Genomic DNA, 22418 nt, shown 5'->3' with positions numbered 1-22418 from the left:
AAATAGGGTAATACGGCTTTTAATGGCCCCAAAACGATAAATATGTACATTTGAGTGGGTCAATTTGTATGGAGTAAAAAAATGCACCAAGCGGTGATCAAATTCGTAATCTACAATGAATTCTAAGAAGAGCTGACCAAGAAACCATGGTTTCAAAATAAATATCGAGCTTTCACTTTAAGGAGAAGTTATACATACGTGTTATTTATTTATTTGAGTACTTTTTTGTTCGGCGTAACTTAGATGGAGATATGTTAGAGCAACCATATTTGGCACACAGACTCCAATTGGTTTAAGCCTCGCCCTCCCCGCCCCCGCAAATCGCTTAAAGCCACCACACCCACAGTTTTATACACGTTCTTTGTGGATATTAACGCTATCTATTATTATTATCTTTGTATTATCCCACTGAATCGCAGCAAGATCGGACATGTAGAACAGCAGTAATGGCGAGTTAATGTTTTTAAAGCAATACAAGTAATTTCTTTAAAGTACTGTTGTATATAATATATTGAAATAAGTAACGGGTATCTTATGGTCGGGATCTCGACTATAGCCTTTTCGACTAGTTTTTAGATCAAAACATGTAAGATGAATATTCTTGATTTTAGAAATTAGTATTTTTTCAGTTGTTGTAGCTTTATGCAGATTGGTACCGGCACCGCCAAGATTTAACCTCCTTGTAGATTTCTGACTTCATTTCGACTGATCGTTCCAATGGCAGCTACATGATATGGTTGTCTGATTTTAGTCAAATTAACGGCAGCATTGCTGTAAGGTTTACAGCTGAGTTACTGTGGATGTTACATTCTTCTTTGTACTTCATTTAAAAACTCCTCCAGAAATCTCATATAGTCATATCCTGCAGCTGTCAGCTTCTCTGCCTGTCTGACTACTTGGCTCGCCCGACTGCCTGCCCGCCTTGCGGGCTGAGTGCCAGAGACAGATTAGTGTCATTAGATGCAGCCAATGTGCACAGCAAGGGGCACAAGCACTCGCAATTCATCTAGCTCTGGTCTGCTGGCCAACCAACTGGCCAACTCATCATCTAAACGTTGTTGTTGCTTTTGCTGTTGTGTTATGGCTTTTATTCTCTTTAGGTCTCTTTATCGTGTGTCTCTTCGAGTGTCTCTGCTATTTATACACTAAGCTGATTAAAAATGGGCAAAAAGGGACTTAATGATTTCGTGCAAGTATATATATTTGGGTGCATCGATTTTTTTCGCAACAAATTTTAACCCAAAATTCGCAATCTACGGTCAATTCTAAGATGTCTTCACCAAGAAACCATCCTTCGAAATTTATTCCTGGACCCCTTTTTTTTAATTGAAAATTTTGTGTTTTTTGTCCTTGCATGGGCGAAAATGGCCCTCAAAAGAGTTTTGATACCAAACTTGTCTACATCGGACTAAAATCTCTAATGATATAATAATAACAACATTCTAATGTAAAAATATGTACAATTTTCAACACAAAAATTGTTTTTTGGTGAAAACATCTTAGAATTGACCGTAGATTACGAATTTGGTTTATCATTTTAAAGTTTATTAGGCCGATACAAATCGATGCACTCTAATATATATTCTTGATCAGCATAAACAGAGGAGTCCATTCGTCCTTGAATCTTTTATAAATTTTTGAGAATCCCAAAACCGATTCTAAAATGCTTTACTTTTTCTGAAATCTAATGAGTTTCATATTTAAAGCAACAGATTTACAGCTATAAGCTTTTGAATTAAGAAAACAATTTTTTCGTGAATTTATAGATATTTTAGGAAACTCGAACAAAAATGAACTAACTTTTTTTTTTTTAGACCCCGTACTTAAAAAAAAGTACAGGGGTCTATTACGTTTGTTTTAACGAATATGCGCGTAACAGGCAGAAGGAGGCGTGGCAGACCCTATAAAGTATAAATATTCTTGATCAGCATCAATAGCCGAGTCGATATAGCAATGTCCGTCTGTCCTGACGTCCTGACGTCTGTATGAACACCTAGATCCCAGAGACTATATGAGCTAGAGACACCAAACTTGGTTTGTAGGCTCCTCTATACTGCAAGCAGATCAAGTTTGTTTTAGAATTCGACCACGCCCCCTTTACCGCCCAAAAATCGACATAGAAAATTTCATATCCAAATTATACCAAACTTGGTATGTAGGTTTCTCTATATTGCAGGCAGATGAAGTGTGTTACAAAATTTGGCCACGCCCTCTTAACCGCCTACAATTCTACATAGAAAATTTCATATCCAAATTATAAGAGCAATTTAAAAGCTAGAGACTTAAGATTTTGCATAGACAAAGAGAAAAGTATCCTAGATTTTTGCTGAAAATTTCACTTTGATCGGACAGTCTAAAAATTTTAAATATAAATATAAATTAATAAAAAAAAGCGAAAATTGTCATTGTGCACTGTGAGAAAAAAGGGTGAGCTTCTTTTTACATAAAAATTACTTTTTGAGCAGTGCCGAATGCCGATTTTCGCTTTTTTTTTATTAATTTATATTTTTATTTAAAATTTTTAGATTAAACTGAATTTTGTTCGTCACAAGATTGGATATCAGAAATTTTGGGGCCAGAAATTGCTTTCGTCACTAGACTTTTACCTCGTGTAGAGGTTTTTTTTGTGGGATATCAGAAATTTTTGCAATTTCTTTTGAGATTGTAACTTTATCATTAATGCAGGCAAATAGTCAAATGTAAAAATTTAGTAGTTGAACGTATTTCACATTTAAAAAAAATTTTTCTTTAATTATAAAGAAAAACTAGGGGGCTCCGCCGTACTAAAACGTGATTTTCGACCGATAGATAAATTCCAAACCCCTCAACCAAAATTTATGTTTCATTTACGCGAAATTGGACGTATTACAACATTCAAATTTAACAGAAATCGTTAGAGCCGTTTTGTCAGAAATCGCCAACATGTAAGCTTAAAAACATTATATCACCTGTAAAATGCTACCTGAGTACTTAAGAACATATAGAACATACCTGTAGCTCCTATGGTTTGGAAACTGTTAAATTTTGGCGGTATTTAGCGTTTTCCCTCTTAAATAGCGGTTTTTTCAAAAAGTCGTAGAACAAACATATCTAGATTTTCAAAGTGGAATAGATAGATTACATCTAAGCTTTTTTAGCGCTTTGATACAAACAGACAAACAAACAAACTGACTTTTTATTTCATTTTGAGATGATTTGGGTCATCGAGGTATCAATCGACGCGTATTTTTGATAAAAATTTTAAAAAATAAAAAATTGTACCAAAAAGTACCAACGGCTCCATAAGCTGCGATCATATAAATTTTTCTCCTCCCACCTACACTTCCGTATCTCATGACCCAGGTGAATTAGAAAAAGTTTTAGTATGCCATTTTGTAAGTTAGGACTAAACCTTTCTATCGGTATATAACTCGATCTAATCGGACAATCATAGCGAATTTTCCAACTTAGCCGTATATATTGTTAGTCTCCTTTCGCACCCTTCGTGCTGCTTTCGTCACTAACGCGAGCTGCCGTCCGCAGTGATATGTTAAGCCTCTGTTATTTAAAATTTTTTGGAGTTTTGTTGTATTATATATTATGTATTTTATATTGACATTTATATAAATGTCATGTTCAAATTCTATGTAAATTTAATGTTTTATTAATTTAGTATGTAAATTTCTGTTTTTTTTTTTTATTCAAATATATTATTTAATTAAATTTTTAGCTTCAATTATGTTACTATATGAATTAAGTGTTGGTTAGTTTATTAATAACAAAATTTGGCATGTTAAACATGTAGTTTTAATTTCATCTCTTTTAAAGATTAACATTTATGTAGGCTTATATATAAGAATTTAAGTTTATCTTAAACATTATTTAATTTTTAGAAGTGGCTGCTATTGAATAGTAAGTACGGGGTCTCCGACAGTCGAGTATTGTCGACTGTAGCACCGGCCGGCTAGCTAAACATAACTATGTAAATTACGCTTTGTTAATTATATAATCGCTTAAATCTTTGGAGAGACTGCTGATTTTTTAGCATACGGGGCAAACCCAGTTAGTAAACCTTATGTCAAGTGAATGTTGATATTCACCCGTTCGTCCCCATGGCAGCTGTATGTTATAGTAGTCCGATTTCAAATTTGGTCAGGTCGCATAAGACGGTACGACAACATAATTGAGCATTTTATTAAGATAGCTAAAAAAATAAAAAAAAGTTGCTTATTCTTATAGTTGATTTGGGCCGATCGTGCCTTTGGCAGCTATATGATATAGTAGTTCGATTTCGAACATAATATGTATGAAACAAAATAGAAAACACAATAGCTCGCAAGGTCGAGTTAGGGAAGGAGGAATAACCCAACTTATAAAACAATTTAAGAATATGCGACAGATAATGCAGAGAAACCTAAAGATTATGCAGGAAATGAACAGAAAAAGATAAAATGAATGTAATTATTTTATTTTTGAACCGAACCTTTCTTTTCGGCTCTGCTTAGTTTACTTTAGAACCGGTTTGCAGCCTTGATTTTTACATATTTCATGGTACCCGCAGAGTATCTCGTAGTCGTGCACCTTCAACTTAAGCTTTCTCGCCTATTTTTACTGGTCTTGGAAGAAGAAGCCACCGCTGACGTTGGCGTTGACGTCAACAGCGTCATCCACACCAACAAGAACATCGAACATAGGTGTCTGTATATGGATGTGTATGTATAGGTATGTATATAGTTAACAGACTAAAGCAACAACAAACGCTGCTCTAAGCTCATCCGTTCACATTAGAAGCAGCAGCCACAACAACAACAAATAGAACCGTCATTCAAGCTCCGCTCCCAGCACTAACAAAGACAGCACACTTATTCACAACGTCACCCGCCTGTTGGTCGCGTACCATTTCCAAGCTCCCTTGCAGAGCGCTCTCAAGCTATTGTTTTTTATTTATAGCCCGAGGAGCAATTTTAAATTTAGTTCTCTTTAACAAAAGCGCCGTTTTCGTTTCACGTTGTTTTTTGTTTGGTTAGGATTTTAGGTAAGTACAATATACATTCTATTTAAATGTCTGTGAGTACCTTTTCTCGCATTCCTGTTGCATTATTAAACACAATAGTCTAGAGCGAAAATTACATTTTTTTTTATATTTTTCGAAACTCCTGTTTCATTAAACTATGGTACGATATAAAAGCAAAAAATTAAATTTTTTGAAGGTCATCCTGAGGTGGCCCATCGACGATCTATTTTGAGAACATAATTCTGTCTTAACCCCAAGCGATAGTAATTTTAAAAATAGTTATCATTTTTCTTAGTTAGCCCTAACATTTTGCTTTTCAAAACGATATCAGCTGTTAAGATTATATTAAAAACATCGGACTTACGGAATTTGTAAGAATACTAAAATCGATCAAAATCCATCCGAACGCTTATTTGGAAAGTGTGTAATATTTGAAGAAGTCACGTTATTTTTGACAAATTTTAGAGTCAATTTTTTAGGATGATTAATAACCTTACACTCTAGTTTCAAGATTTAAATTTATTATATATGGCTGGGTATTAGTATTGATCACTTATACTTGGAAGATACTTGCTTTTATTGGAGACATCAATCCAACTGTTAATTTTCCGGCATTTGCAGCTCGACAATTTCTTCAGGGTGTGCTTACTGACACACCTTAAGCGGGCAGTAGCGTCAGTAGCACCAACAATAACAACAATGAACAACTACAGCAACAACAATAACAGAAATAGCAGCAATAACGACATTTAAAGTTAATTTTAGCTTGTGTTTATCATTTGTTTGACGTGACTTTCACTTTGACGCGTTTTTCCTCAGTGCACTCACTAATTTTTCCGGATGCAGCTCGTTCTGTTTTTCGTTATTTTCTATCAGATACCCACATTATTGCAACTTCCTTGTTAGAGTAGTGTCTTTGTCCTCGCCCTGACCATCCCTGACCACTATAAGTCAATAAATAACGACAATTACCTTTTGCAATGGCACCTAAGACTTAAATACTCGTATATTTGAGGCATTCATAACGTTTTCAGTTCATTTTCTTCGAAAATTCCCTGATAGACAAAACTAAAAAAATAAACAAAAACAAGTATTTTCGAGACTTTTGCTATTATTATTATTATTATTGGATTTTCGTTTCGATTGCTCTTCTTGTTGGTCAATGGTTGTACTAATCTGATTGTTGTACCACAGCATTGCTCCACTGATTTTATTGTGATTAATTGTATTAATCACTGCCGCTGGTCTCAAATAACGCTTAGCTTGTCGTTTTACTTTTCTTCCGCTTCAACATTTGAGAATCCATTATATCGATTCCCTACAGAATTTCAAATGCTTTTTAACACTATCTCTCCTTTTAATCGATCACTTGTCCGCTCATTCTCTTTGCCCTTGACCGGCTCTTAATATATAGCCCGCTGTCACATAGCACATGGCATTTGGTGCTATACAGAAAATGTTAACGTGTGTACATGTTGTGCTTCGATTTCCTCTTGAAAGAAATAATGGTTCTACCAAGTGGTTTTAGGTCAGACACTTCTGTGTTGTTGCTCAAAACAAAACACATGACAGATAACACAAACGACCAAAAAGAAGTGTTCGGTGAAGTGAGAAATCCAGTTGATTTAAATTTTTCTGTTTCTGAGGTAAATAGACGGCTTTGAGACTATGTGTTGGCTGTTATTTGCGACCTCTGTTTGTATACTTTTTGAGCAAAGTGTTGTACAATAGAGATAGAGGGGCTCTAAGGCCTATGATGCCAATTGCTGACCAGAGTCGTCAGCATAAAGTGTTGTCAGACGGTTGTTGCGTGAATCTGCCAATCTTCCAATCGGCCAGTTATTCCATCAGTCAGTCAGTTGAGTCAGTTCAGTTCAGTTGAGTTCAGGTGTGTGATGATGATGAACTTACGCCAGTCACATAGCAAATTGAGTGTACGAAAAGGGATAATCGTGCGAAGAGACCCAAAGGCTTTGCATATGCAACAATGGAAACAACAATAGCAACAATGCAAACAAAGATTTCGATTCCAACATTCCTTCAACACTCTAAAAGCAAGTTAAATACTCAATCGGACTCATACATATGTATAAACACTGCGTTTCACTCGAATAGCACATACCAATTTTACATATTTACAGAGCTAACCAACAAACTGAAAACTTTATAGTTAAGTAGCCGAATTCCAGATACCCGTAAAAATGTCAAGTACGTTAAGTTCAACAGAAAATTATGATATAAAAATGTAAGGTACTAGAGACGGGTTGGTAAAATTATACATATTTTACACAAGGAATAAATAAAAATAAAAGTTATACATACTTGTATATGAAGTAAATGTACTACAAATTGTGTATCTTAAAAGTCACTTTATCTGTGTATTTCCCTTGATTCAGCTGGGGTAAGGGTATAAAGAACGGTAGTGTCAAAAGGATTTCTGCACAGTTGACTGCCCTGGGCCCGAAAATTGAAATTGAAGCCGTAAAACGGCGTACAAACACCTGCAACAAATATAAGAACATACATATATAACAACAACAACGACAACAACTGGAAAAACAAGAACAACAAATGAAACGAAAATAACACAAAAAAGGGAAAAGATGAAACACAATAAAACTGTTTGCCACTGCCGCACAGTTGCGCGAACTGCGCAGTCGAACTTCAGACTGAGAACCGGGTCCGTATCAAAATCCATATCCCAAAATTCCTTGTCACCCAACCATAACAATATTCAATTGACCTTAGAAACGGGTGGGATAGACTGGACTGGGATAGGATGGTTGTACCTGTTGGAGTAATGTGATTTACTGTTTTGGCAATTGTAAAACATAAATGAAAATTTTACAAAATTGATTTACGATGGTTGCTCTTATTTACCTTTTCCTCCTTCTTACTGGTCCATTTATTTTTAAATTTTGTATATGTACTTATCGGCAACTTGCAGTAATTTGCATACATTTATATGCTCGCATTGCTTAAAAACTTAGAAAGCCATATCTACTGTTTATTTACCACAAAAAAACCTCTACACGAGGTAAAAGCAAAGCATGACGTCACAATTTTCAATATAGTCGGCCAGAAGCTGATTGCTATGCATGAAATTGCATGCGAGGAAAAGCGATCATTTTGCAGCACTACTTTTGCATCTTTGCCGAGCACTAAAAGCTGCAAAATAATAATTTCAATTATTTGTATTTCCGTATCCTCACACATATATATAATAAGTATCTGCTCATTATCGTTGTAAACAAAATCTCAAATTATTAAATATCATATAATTATTTCGAACGCCTCTATTAATGTTTGTTAGACATAAAATGTTGTCAATGAGATCGATCTTAATATAGTTTTAATTAAGATCTTTCTGTAACAAATTTCTCTATATCATATTGTTAATATTTTATTCTTTTTCCTGTAGGGAAATTTGATTAATAGGGAAATTTTTTTATATATCAAAATATCTTTAGATAAAAAATTTCAAATTTCACATAATTTGGTTTCAACTTGTCTTTCCATTTTCAAAGCCAGCTTAAAGTTCCTTGCGGAGTTCCGGCTGTAAATGAATAGTCAAAACTTGTAGATAGGATCCACTTGAATCTTCTGTATGTTCAATCTGCTGGTGTAGGTTACAGCCATTTTCCGCTTTAAAAATCTCATAAAATTAGACATTGTCCTTTATTTTAAATTTCGCGCCACTGCAGCAGCCTTTGGCAGGCTCGAATTTGTTACGTGAGAGAGAGTGAGATAGGAAAATGGATGCTGCCAGAATGCAGGCTGTAGTTTGTGGCTACTCTTGACACACTCTACATCGATCCCGAGCGATAACGATTACGACTTGCGATTTATCAATTTCTAAATAATTTAAACTACGCTTAATATAATACCGAGTGATTTATTAGTTCAGTGGTTCATTAATAAATAGACTGGGCACAGGGTATCCTACTGTCGAGCGTGCTCGACTATAGCCGCACCTCACCGCGACCAAAGCGAGCAGGGGGCGGAGCCCCCTTGTTAACTTTATAAATGGCCCTTGTATATATTTTTTGGGCTTCGTCGCATTGATTGCGGATCTGCCAGTCAGCTCAAAGAATATCATATATGTACAATGTACAAGCAAACGTGTGCGAAATAATAAGAACAGCATATATGAAAATTAAATTTGATCAACCCTTTGAGCCCTACACTAGGCAAACGCCCAAAAACTACACGAGCCAAACCCACATTTTTTTTTTTTTTAGATATAGGGCCTCCTATGAAGAATAAAATATTTTTTTTCTATCGTGAGATTGTTTTTTTTTTAGAATTTTTTCGGTTTTTTTTCTTACATTTTTTTTTAAAGGTGCGCCCACATTTTCCATCATCACTCGAGAATGCCAAAACCGATTTTTAAAAGTTTTACTTTTTCTGAAAGCTAATGAATATATCTCTAATTCGTTTATACAAAGTCTAAGAGACAAAAATTTTCGAATTAAGAAAATGATCATTATTTGTTTAGCTTTTTTTTAAAAATCGAAATAGACATTCAATCAATTTGATATTTATTTTATAATTAGATATAGGTTAAATAAACTTAAATTTTGAGCGGAAAAAAATATGGCCGTTCGCTTGCATCACAAGGGAATATCGCACGCGACTTTTGGCGATAACTTTTGCTATTTTTTGCTTCTAAAGTGATTTTTGTGTTGGCATTCACTTATATAACTATAAAAATATGCAATCGACTTAAATTTAAGTGACTTATATAAAATATATCAATTTATAAGCAGTTTTAAATGAACAATTGCTTTAGTTACTATGTAATATGTGGAATATCCTTTTCACAGGTATTTTTTTGAGTTAGATGTCTTAAAATACATTGAAATTTTTTTTTTTTATTTAGGTTATATGTACCAAACTTATAAATTATATTGTCTTAAACAATCTGTCCAAATTGGGTTGGAATCGGACCACTATAACAGATAGCTTCCATGGGACCGATCAGTCGAAAATCAACCTTTGCGTAAAACTTGTTTCATTGCTTATATGCTAATTACTTAGCCATCTCTCCATAGATTTTATTGATTAATATCTTACGACGCGCAATTAATCCATCTATGTAAATAAAATAGAAAAGAAAATGTAATTAATTCGACATTTCCTAGAATTTAAAAGTAAGCTAATCTAAAAAAGATAATTTGCTTAATTTGAAAATTGATGTCTCTTAAACTACAGGCTTTAATCTTACACGGAATATAAATTAGATAGAGATATGTTCATTAGCCTTTAGAAAAAGAAAAGCTTTTGAAATCGGTTTCGAGTAATGATGACAAATGTGGGCACACCTCAAAAAAAAAAAGCAAAGAAAAAAAAACAAAATTTAAAAAATTTATATACCACGCGTTTTTTAGAATCTGTAGACTCCAGGTGTGTCAAAATGATCCAGAAAACTGGTGAGGCCTCATCACATTAAATGTATGGACCAAAGTGTGTACCCATGAATTGTTAAAACTGATGTAGGAATCGGCGATCCGTTTTTTCGCACTGTTCAATTTCAACTTAATATAACAAAGCTTATATTATAAAGGATAAAGACACCAGAGGATTCGTATTTTTTTTTTTGCATAAAAATAGCTTAATACGTGTACTTTGAAAATAATATAAAGGCTTATTACTAAAATATTTTTTTATCAATTTTTTTTGACGAATTAAGTTTTCATATATGCTTTTCTAATTATTTCTCACATGTCTGTATGTATAAAGTCGGCTATTGCTGTCGCTTACAACTTACTACTTTAGATACTCCCAGAATATTTATATTTATATTTACATATACATTACACAGTAATATTTTATTTTATTTGTCAATTTAAATGTAAAGTTAAGTGTCGGCTGCTTATAGCTTGACAATAAGTAAATAAATAAAATCTCCCACACACAAACGCTCACTCTGCAACACTGCGTTGGCCAACCTAATTAACGAGTTGCACAAAATGCAGCAAAATGCTGCTTTAAGAAAAAATCATATAAACTTCACCCATTAACACATTTTTTGGCCCTCATTATGTTCTGCTAACTGTTGTTGTAGTTGTTGCTGACTGCGACGGTGAGTAAATGATGCGAGTATTTAACCCAAATTGCGAACACATACAAATACAACTTTCCACACATACGCACAGAGGCGCTCTCAAAATCAAAGTTGAAAGCTCAAATGACCTAGGCAAAAGTGGGAGAACGGACAGAAGACTAGAAACTGCTGAAGTCGTGACAAATAAAGAATGTAGAACCAGAAGACCAAAGACACAGATAGCAAAAATGTTGCGAAAATCGCAACATTCAAATAAAAAAGAAGCTTCAGCGTCAATACCGACGCAGACCGTCGACGCTGACGTCAAAGAAACCTGCAATTTCAACCACCGCTTACAAGTATTGTAAAGTTAAACGTGGCGCCTCGTAGTCACTTTACGTGTACTTTTGACTTGCCCAGCCATTGAATTGAGCACAATTGTCGCACGCAAATGGCCCAGTTGCAAACAAAGCAAATCAAAGCCGGTCAAGAGTTAAAATAAGAGAGGGAAGGAAAAGAAATTCTGCTGACTGCAGTTAGAACTAATATCAAATGCGACCTCAACTAGTCGCTTTACCAAATAAACTGTCCAAAAAATGTATACGAAAACACTTATAGTCAAAATAATAGGTACCATCCAGCAACACTTTGCCCTAAACTATAATATTTTAAGTCATATAAAAAAGTCTTTTAACAAGGAAAAGGTCTAGTGACGAAAGCATATCCTTGCTCCAATATTTCCGATATTGTGACCAACGATATTAAATTTAATCACTGCGGACGGCAGTTCGCGCTAGTGACGAAAGCAGCATAAAGGGTCCGAAGGCGACTAGCAATATATACAGCTAATATGGAAAATTTGCTAAGACTGTCCGATCAGATCGAGTTATATAGCATACCATTTGTGTGCCGAACAAAATTAAGTTTAATATGAATATTTTTAATAAAAATATAAATTATTAATAAACTAGTCGGCCGGTGCTACAGTCGAGCATACTCGGCTGTCGGAGACCCCGTACTTACTATCCAAAAGCAGCCACTTCTAAGAATTAAATAATATTTAAGATAAACTTAAATTCTTATATATAAGCCAACATAAATGTTAATCCTTAACAGAGATTAAATTAAAAGTACATGCTCAACATGCAAAATGTTGTAATAAATAAACTAACAAACACTTTATTCATATAGTAACATAATTGAAGCTTAAAATTTAATTAAATAATATATTTGAATCAAAAAAAGATAACAGACAAATTTATAAAACATTAAATTAAAATAGAATTTTAACATAACATTTATATAAATGTCAGCATAAAATAATTTAAATAAAATGATTAAACATGTATTCGATATAATATGTCAATATAACATTCATAAATAATAAATTTAAAAAAATTTTGAAATTAAATAATAATTTTAAAAAAATTTAATCTAAAAAAAAAGTTGTTAAAAAGTTTTATTTTAGCCTTTATTCATCTTAATAGCACATTTATAAATAAACACTGAATTTTAATTGAAAAGTAATAAAAATTGAATGTCTTTCGCCCACGGTAGGACTCGAACCCACAAACATTGTCTGACTTTCCGCCTTTTATCACACTACGCCACAGAAGCCCATGACTGATCGGACGCCAATTTGTTATATAATATGTTAACTCAATTTTCATGTTATCAAGATATTAAAGATTTAATTACATGCCAACGCTCCCTTATCAAATCAAACAGTAATATTTATTGTTTGAATATCTTCCCTATTTACTGTCCGAGCGGAATGAAATTTTCAGCAAACATCTAGAACACTTCCCGCTTCGTCTAACGAAAATCTGGAATCTCCAGCTATTAGATTAATCTTATAATATGGATATCAAAATTTCTAAGTCGATTTTTAGGCGGTAAAGGAGGCGTGGCCAAATTCTAAAACAAACTTTATCTGCTTGCTTAAATTGCTCTTATAATATGGATATCAAAATTTCTTGGTTGATTTTTGGGCGGTAAGGGGGGCGTGGCCAAATTTTGAAACAAACGATCTGCAAAATGCAGGAACCTACATACCAAGTTTGGTGTCTCTAGCTCTTATAGTCTCTGAGGTCGTCAGGACAGACGAACATTGTCATATCGACTCGGCTATTGATGCTGATCAAGAATATATATACTTTATAGGGTCTGCCACGCCTCCTTCTGCCTGTTACGCACATATTCTTTAAAACAAACCCAATAGACCCCTGTACTTTTTTTTAAGTACGGGGTCTAAAAAAAAACACGAAAATTGGCATTCGACACTACGCAAAAGGTAATTTTTATGTACAAAAAAGCTCACCTTTTTTTGCGTACAGTACAGAATACCATTTTTCGTATTTTTATACCTGTTACTTAAAAAATAAGTAAAAGGGTATATTGTGTTCGTTGGAATGCATGTAACAGGGAGAAGGGGGCAACCCCGAATCCGTAAAGTATATATAATCTTGGGGGGCGAGCGTAGCGAGCAGGGGGCAGAGCCCCCTTGTTTTTTTTTAATTTTTATTTTTATATTATATTATATATTATATTATTTTACAATTTTTATATTAAACTCGTGTAAAGGTTTTTTTTATTTGAATTATTTTTAAGAAAAAAAAGTTTGTCATTTGCAAAAATGAACAAACACGTACCACTTCCTTATACTTAAAAAAAATAAACATAAGTAAGTGAAAATGATTGTTACAGACAAAGGAATCCATGGCAGACACAATTAAATTCAGAGTTGGTTTCTACACTGGAAAAAAGAACAACTTTTAAAATCAAGAATCATCTTAAATATTTTGTTCTTAAAGTTAGACTTTTTTAAGACCATATTAATAATACTAAGAATCAAGGCTGCAAGCCACCAAACTTTTGGTAAAGGTTCGTTTTGATGTTTCGAGCCCTAGAGCAAGACTTAGGTTCGGATCACAAACCGGTTTATATACCTCCTTAACCCAAGGTTTGGGTTCGAACCTTGGTTGAATTATGTGAAAAAAAAAAAAATATTTTTTTTTACATCATTTTCCTTGATTTAAAAAAAAAATAAATAAAATATAAAAGTCTAAATTAGTTTAAAGATGACCCTTTATTTTATGATTTTTAATGTTATAATATAATTTTAGTGAACTTGTTTTGTTTCTGGCATTCTCGCAGTTTGAGCCATATGGTTTGCCATTTAGAATGACAACAAAAGTGTGCAACTGCTATCAAATACTATTAGGAAATAATCTGGTGCTAAAAAGAGAAAAATTATGCAAAAGTAACGTCCCGCTATCGTAGAATTTTACATTCATCGGATATGTTATTGGAACTATCAGTCACCATTCAAAAAAGTGGTACATGCACATCGTCCTTGGTGTATAAATATGTCAGTGATAAATAGTTGGCTATTATTCCGCAGAAACTTTAGGCAGGGACTTGAGTCAATTAGATATTGCAAATGAACAGCTCAGATCTAGCAATAAAATTCCTTCACGAAAAAGAGGTCGTTCAGCCCAGCTTTTGTTTCATTTTGATTGGCGTGTTCGACTCCAGCTCTAGCGTTCCCAACTCTATTTGACTCATCAAGTTCAAAATCTATAAGAATGGAACCTTCTTAAGCAATTAGAGATGACAAAAACGAACATTACATTCAGTGGGACTGGGACAGCTGATGCAGACTGCCAGGAGAATATCCTCGATCCTAATGATTCGACTGTGACGTCTACCTTTGCTATATCAGATTTTTTACCTGGCACTGTAGGAATCAAACCCATTTATTTTTGAAACTGTAGCTATAGTTGTGACATGTTGGCGACTCTACCTTGAAATTCACGGGGCCTCACAGTAAAAAATATAATATAACTTCACATTTTTAAGCCAAAAAAATGTGCTGACAAGCTAAGAAAATATTTTTTCTTTTTAAAATATATAATTAGTCAAAGAACTTAGAATAAATAAATCAAATATATGAAGTTTTAGTCTAACAGTACGTATAATCACATTAAATAAAAGTATACCATTTAGGCCCAATGTTGCCTATAGGCAACATTTCATTAAGGAAAAACCAAGATACGTAGGACTTTGAAAATAATTTTGTTTAATGTTTGCTGTCATATATGAGCTCAGATATTTTTTAGGTTATCCCAATTTTATTCTGTCTGAAAGCGTTAATCTAAAAAATTAAAGTTCTTAATAAAAGAATAAATTTCTTAAATTGTTAGCAAGGTATAAATATGTACTATTTCATATGAAACAAGAAGTGCACCCGCGGAGCTCTGGATAGAGACGCGTCGCGACACTTCAGTAAAAAGCAGCAGGCGTCGGTTTGAGTCCCACTCGTAACAAGGTAAAAAAACATTTATAAACTTATCCAAGACAGAATAAAATGAGCTTAACATTTCCAATTTTTTTTTTGACTATAATTTTAAGAACATTTACTTTTATAAAAAGAACATTTATTCTTCAAATAAGAACCAAAATCTTGATCTTAAGACATTTTTTTATTAGTTTATTTATGCGTATGTACGAGAGTGCTAATACGTGTCGGAGTATCTAAGAATCTGGTCGCGTTAATGTAAGAAGATTTATATTATTATGTAGGTCTGATACTTTACTGTTGTACTTAATAAGTCGTATTCATACCTGAATTTAATGCTTGACTGAATCAAAACTAAGCGATGTACATGAATCGATTACTAATCGGCTATTTCGGTTTGAACTATTTCGGTTTTTCGGTATTTCAGTTATTGTTACTAGTTTTAATCGGTTAATACCGGTTAATTGTGTTGATACGGTTTCAACAAAACTCTTGTGATGTAGGAAAACATTCGCGCTGCAAGTTGCAAAGATATTTGACGCGGTTTTTAATTTCACAATGCAACTCTGATTTTCCTATTTTCCAAATGTTCTTGAAGTAATTTTAATTCTTATGTAACTATTTTAGCTTTCTTTAATCTAATAATGACTTCCAAAACATCTTCAACTAAGTTTCATTGTAAGAAAAATGAAATGTAAGACTTAAACTATTTGTGAAATTATAATTTTTTACTCAATATGGAAAGAGAACTCGGAATTCCCTACACAGCGGGAAAAAATCAAGTATTTCGTACTTAAAACACCACTATTCGAACTTGATTTCTCACTAAGAATGAAAATGCTGAAATCAAGGATTTCGATCTCAATTCAAGTACGATATTTTAAGAGAGAAATTTAAGTATTTTAGTATTTTCAAACTTAAAATAACTTTAAAACTTACTTGACTTAAGTACATTTCAAACTTGATCCAAGTTCTTAACATTCTGAAACTGAGTACAAAAATATGTTAAAATTTGAACATGATACTTGATTTTAGTATATTGCAGACTTAAATCAAAATCGTGTATACTTGATTTTTATGTGTATGTATGAAATTTTCTTGAAATATTTATTACCTCACGCTACCTGATTAAATTATCTAAATCTTAAGCGTGGGTATTAAAAGCTTTCAGTTAGTGAGAAAACAAGTGAAAACTAATTACAGAAATTATTCTGTTATAGTCTTAAGTTCTGAGCGTCCGTCGAACTACTCCTCGTTGCAGGAAAGAAAGAACCAGTTGAGAATTCTAAGCAAGCGAACGCAAAAATAATGTAAGAATTAATGAACTCATTTCAAGATTTGACGAACTTGATCTGTAAGTCAAGCCTGGGTCCCCATCTTATATTAAGAATTTTCGTACTCATATCTAGTATTTGAGGAGTTTTACTTGATTCAAGATTCTTTGATTTTATATCAAGAATGTTGGTACTTGGTTAAAAAATTCTTATACTTGTTTTCAGTAATTCGTACTTATATCAAGTATTTATTGTAAGTATTGAAAATACTTAATTCGAGATCATTCGAGCTTAATTGTAGTATGGCTTTTTTTTCTCTGTGTATAAATGATATTCCATGGTACAGCCAATTCAAATTGCAATTGCTCTTAAGTATGTACTTTATGTTTTTATTTTTCTTATTTTTTGTATCATAATTCTCGTTCTGACATAATGCGCACCTGCTGTCGTCAACGGTGACATGGCAACTTGGACAGCGCTTTGGGTGGTGTTTCTGGTGGCATCCGTGCAGACGCTTCCTCCCACGGTTATCAGCGCGCACATTAGCGCGGCTTTGAGAGGTAATAAATCCAGCTCAAAATGGCTTTCAGGGGATAAAATTGAGAAAGGGAGAGGACAAGCATGGTCGGCATGCAGATTGGGGAGTGATTGGCTTCCTGATTTCCCTCATCACCGACTGCACATTTCACTTTTAAGTTATGATGACACCCAAAACGGTTCTTACAATTTCCGCGACTCTGCTCCTCTTAATTGAAAATAGACAGGTGCGTCGAGGACTCTATTTTGAAAGCACCGTAATGCTCCCACCCGTTTTCCATATTATTCGTAAGATTTTGAGCTTTTGTGCTTTATGGTTAGGTTCAACGTGAAGCTACATAGCAATGACTCGGTCTGAATTGAGATTTTCTTTCACAGAATTATAACTCTTATCTTTTATTCGTCTGATTCTCCTTTAATTTTTTTTTATCTGTATCAGCGGTGGACATGCCTTTGCTTCTGCTGCTCCCAGTCTCTATCCCCTGTTTTTTGGCGAAAGAGAAACGCTCAAGCACTCGGAGCGAATAAGTGATAATAAGTAAGATATTTTGCGAGCTTACAATAACAAAATAAATGTAGTGCTGGGGACACGCAGATCTTCACATTTGAACCGACCTATGACTCTATCGCTGCATTTTGTTGTAGTGCACCCGATTAAAAATGTCATAGGGTTCATTATCCAATTGGAAATCTAGTTTTGTTTGGGGTTTTCGGATATCAAACTACCAACTAAAGCTATTTAGCTTATAGTAACTCAAGCATGAACTTTTTTTAAAGTAAATTTAAATAAAAAAATTTAACCAACCTGTTGCATATATTTGTATTGCTTATTGTCAAAAGCAATATACAATGATGGTTAAACTATTTCATACTTATAAAATAATATTTGTATGTCGTGTTGCAAAAATAAATCGAAATGTCGATGAATCGATTTTTGCGAAAGCGATTACACGAGGTAAAAGTCTAGTGACGAAATCATATTCCAGCCCCAAAATTTCTGATATCCAATTTTGTGACGACCAAATAAAGTTTAATACAAAATTTTTAAATAAAAATATAAATAAAAAAAAAAAAAAAACACGAAAATTGGCATTCTCCTTTATGCGCAAAAAGGGTGAGCTACCACGAACAAAATAATTTATTTTTGCGCAGTGATGAATAATTAGTTATAAAGAAATCTAGGGGGCTCCGCCCACTGCTCGTTTCGCTCGATTTTGGATTTATGAGATATCTCAACCAAACGGATACAATATGCACATAACTTGGCTTAATATATCCTGTCCAAAGTTGGCTCAAATCGGACCACTATATCATATAGCTGTCATAGGACCGATCGGTTGAAAATCAAGTTTTAGTGAGAACAACTCTTTTTTTCATGGGATATCTCAACAAAACTAATAAAGTATGCATTTAACTTGGTTCTATGTATCCTGACCGAAGTTGGCTCAAATCGGACCACTATATCATATAGCTGTCATAGGACCGATCGGGTGAAAATTAAGTCTTAGTAAGAAAAACTTTTTTGTTTTGTTGAGCTATCGTAACCAACTGATAGAGAATGTATATAACTTGGTTTTCTATACATTAATAGAAGTTGGTTCAAATCGGACCACTATATTATATAGCTGTCATTGGACCGATCGGGCGAAATTAAGTTTTGGTGTGAAAAACTTTTTTGTTTTATGAGATATCGTACCCAAACTGATAGAATAAGCTATTAAGTTGGTTTTATATATCCTTACAGCTCAAATCGGTTTACTATATCATATAGCTGCCATTTAAAATATTTTTGAAATTTTATCAATCTTTGCTTTTTCTATACTAAGTACGGAGTCTCCGACAGTCGAATATGCTTGACTGAAGCACCGCGAGCGAAGCGAGCCGGGGTTTGGCGAGCAAAGCCAGCAGGTGGCGGAGCCCCCTAGTTTTCATTAAGAATGGTTCAGAGTAGTGAGGTAAATTTGGGTCGAAACTTCGATGTCGATGTTCATCGATGTTTACAAAATGAAAATTCGATGGTGTATAAAACATCGGTTAAAAACTTCGATGCATCGATGGTGTCCGATGTTCCTTCTTTTAACAAAATTCCATTAAAAAAAAACATATATTAACATATAGTTTGACAGTAAATAAATAAATATTATTCGAATTTAATAAAATAATTAAAATTTTGTTTTCATAACATTCAAAAATTTTGTTACTGTCAATGTTTAAAATAAATATTATCTCAATAAATAAATAAATTTGATTAACAGTGTTTTAAATTGTAATTATAACAATTAGTGCTTCCGAAACAGTCATATTTATTGTATGTTATGCTTTTTTAGCAGTCTTAATCGTTACGACCGATGTTTTTGTCAAACTTCGATGCATCGGTGAACAACGGTATCTGCAAAAACATCGTAAAACATCGCGAAACATTGTTAAATAAAATTCGATGTGCGATGCATCGATGTTTTTACATCACTATCAGAGTTTCAAACTGTCGCGATTGACGGTAGCCCTTTAATTATAATTTTGCTTTTTGCTTGAGATTTTACAGCTGTTGTCTCCTACGTCATCTCTGCCGCAGTCACAGTCCCTTATTGCTTTATATTTGTGCTTTAATTTAATATAATCTTCTTAATGTTGTATTTTTTCTCCACTTCGTTTGCGTCTTGTTTAAATTTTAGGGAAGTTATTTCTAAGCAAGCTTTTATTTCATAAATATGTACATCATTTATTATTGTCCATCGTCTAACGCACTTTGGTCTTACTCTGTTTTTTAGACCCCGTACTAAAAAAAGTACAGGGGTCTATTGGGTTTGTTTTAAAGAATATGTGCGTAACAGCAAGAAGAAGGCGTAGCAGACCCTATAAAGTATATATTTTCTTGATCAGCATCAATAGTTGAGTCGATTTAGCAATGTCCGTCTGTCTGTATAAACACCTTAATCTCAGAGACTATAAGAGCTGGAGACACCAAACTTAATATGTAGGGTCATTTATATTGCAAGAAAGTCACAAATACTTTATGGGCTCGGAGATGCCTCCTTTTCCTTTTTACATACCTTCCAACGAACGAAACACTTAGTATGCCATTTTGTTAGTTAGGACTAAACCTTTCGATCGGTATATAACCCGATCTGATCAGACAGTCGTAGCAAATTTTCCATTTAAGCTGTATGTATTGCTAGTCGCCTTTCGCACCCTTCGTGCTGCTTTCGTCACTTGCGCGAACTGCCGTCCGCAGAGACATAGCTAAAGCTTACATTTGAGGGCTTACTTTATTTGAAAGCTAATGAATATATCTGTACATCATTCATACACAGTTTTTAATTTAAACCAATAGTTTTACAGCTATGAAATTTACGCACGTAACCTTATACAATAAAAACACTTTAAAAATATTATTTAACTTAAACATTAATTACATATGGATTTGAATCTGTCTCTTTTCAGAATTTGTGAATAAAATTATATTGCAAAGGAAATGCAATATCAACAAGGAAGCGGATAAAACTTTTGCTGGCTTTCCACCTATACAAACACACATACAAATTGGAACCCACACAAATATACATTTATACATAATTAATTTTTGAGTGCTGATAAACATTTGACAAAGTCGTCGTCCGCAAATTCGTCGACAAATGTTGACATAAAGCTTCTTTTCTTTTTTTTCTAATATTTTGTCAAAAGTGCTAAAAAGTGCCACCAAACCAAGAAGAGATTAATATTGGGGGTATAGATTGTGTAAAGAGAAGGGAAAGCATATAGAGAAAGAGAAGTGTGCTATACAATCGATGGCATTGTCGGCAAAAGGAGAACGGGGAACGTAAATTATAAATATTTATATGTGGATTAGAATATTTGAGAAATCAAATAAAAATAAATCAACATAATTGAGTTTATTTAATTGTGTTTTTTTTTCTTAAATATGTAAGTTATTAGGAGAAGTAAAGCGAAACAGCACGAAAGTGGTGAAAAGTGTTTAAAAGTGCCACAAAATTACCACTCAGCAAACAGTCAGACTGATAAGCTCTGCAACCAAAAACAAACAACTGACAAGTGGTCAAAGATAACGCCAAAATGAGTCCGAGGCCCGTGGGCATTGGATTCGAATGCGGCCGCAAACCACCCATAAACGCCAGGATGCGTTTCCGGTGGCGGCCACCATCATCAGAACAACCAACACTACCACCATCAGCATCAGCCACATCAAAAACTATGACAACATCAACGACAGCAGCAACAACTGCAAAAAAAGAGACAATAATAGCATTCAGACGACAGCAAATTCATCAACATAGACACCACAAATATTGGAGCATTCCTAGCTCTCTAGTGAGCACTCTCGCCGTCCTTCTACTGACCATTGTGGCCCTAAATAATCTGGATAGCTTCATAGCCCCAGCGACAGCATCACTGAGCGGAGAGTCACGCCTACGACGAAGTCCATCAGGTTAGTTCCAAGATTTCTATTTTTTAAATTGTATACGTATATTTAAATGTTACAAAAATATTGATTAGAAATTAACTAAAACCAGGGGGCTCCGCCTCCTGCTCGCCTACAGTCGAGCACGCTCGACAGAAGGATACCCTGAGCCCAGGTACTCGTTTATAAAAGTTGATTTTCGAACAATTGTTCTATGGTAGCTATATGATATATGGAACCGATATTAACCAAATTTGGTCAGGATGTATAATACCAGCCCCGATGCATATTTTATCAGTTTGGTTCTGATATCTCAACAAGCCAAAAACTTTTTCATACTAAAACTTCATTTTCGATATATAGTTCCTATGGCAGCCATATGATATGGTGGTCCGATCCAAAATTAAAAACAAACTTGATCTGCCAATGGTATCCAGAACCCTATATACCAAGTTTGAAGTCTCTAGCACTTATGGTTTTGGAGATCGACGCGTTCAATCAGACGGACGGACGGACAGACAGACGGACATGGCTCTATCGGCTGTTGATCCTGATCAAGAATATATATACTTTGGGGGGTCTGTCACGCCCCCTTCTGCTGTTACATACATTCTGCCAAAAACATTATACACTGAAAAAAAGACCAACTTCTAAAATCAAGAACAATCTTAAAATCTTAATATAATAATATAAATCTAAAGTTGTTAGGAAAGTATAAATAGGTTCTATTTCGTTTAAAAAAAAGGTAGCACCGTGGAACTCTGGATAGAGATGCCGCTTCAGTTGTGAAGCAGTAGGCGGCGGTTCAAATTCCACTCGTAATAAATTAAAATAACATTTATAAAATATAA

General features: G+C 34.0%; 1 protein-coding gene across 3 annotated transcripts in view; it reads left to right on the top strand.

Annotated features, from left to right (window-relative positions):
* Positions 1–22418, top strand: part of LOC117792920 (low-density lipoprotein receptor-related protein 2) — a 211987-nt gene that overhangs the window by 13894 nt on the left and 175675 nt on the right. Inside the window, exons 1-2 of one of the 3 annotated variants that reach the window (XM_034633259.1) lie at positions 17058–17068; positions 21077–21594. In XM_034633259.1, the coding sequence (XP_034489150.1) occupies positions 21222–21594 (373 nt within the window). In that variant the 5' untranslated portion in view covers positions 17058–17068; positions 21077–21221. Of the gene's footprint in view, positions 1–17057; positions 17069–20687; positions 21595–22418 lie in introns of those variants that run through there. The other 2 variants (XM_034633250.1, XM_034633268.1) reach the window with 2 other exon arrangements.

Source organism: Drosophila innubila, chromosome X (genome assembly GCF_004354385.1).
Source record: "Drosophila innubila isolate TH190305 chromosome X, UK_Dinn_1.0, whole genome shotgun sequence".
In the NCBI taxonomy this organism is placed as follows: Eukaryota; Metazoa; Arthropoda; class Insecta; order Diptera; family Drosophilidae; genus Drosophila; species Drosophila innubila.
This window is presented reverse-complemented; position numbering and strand designations above follow the sequence as displayed.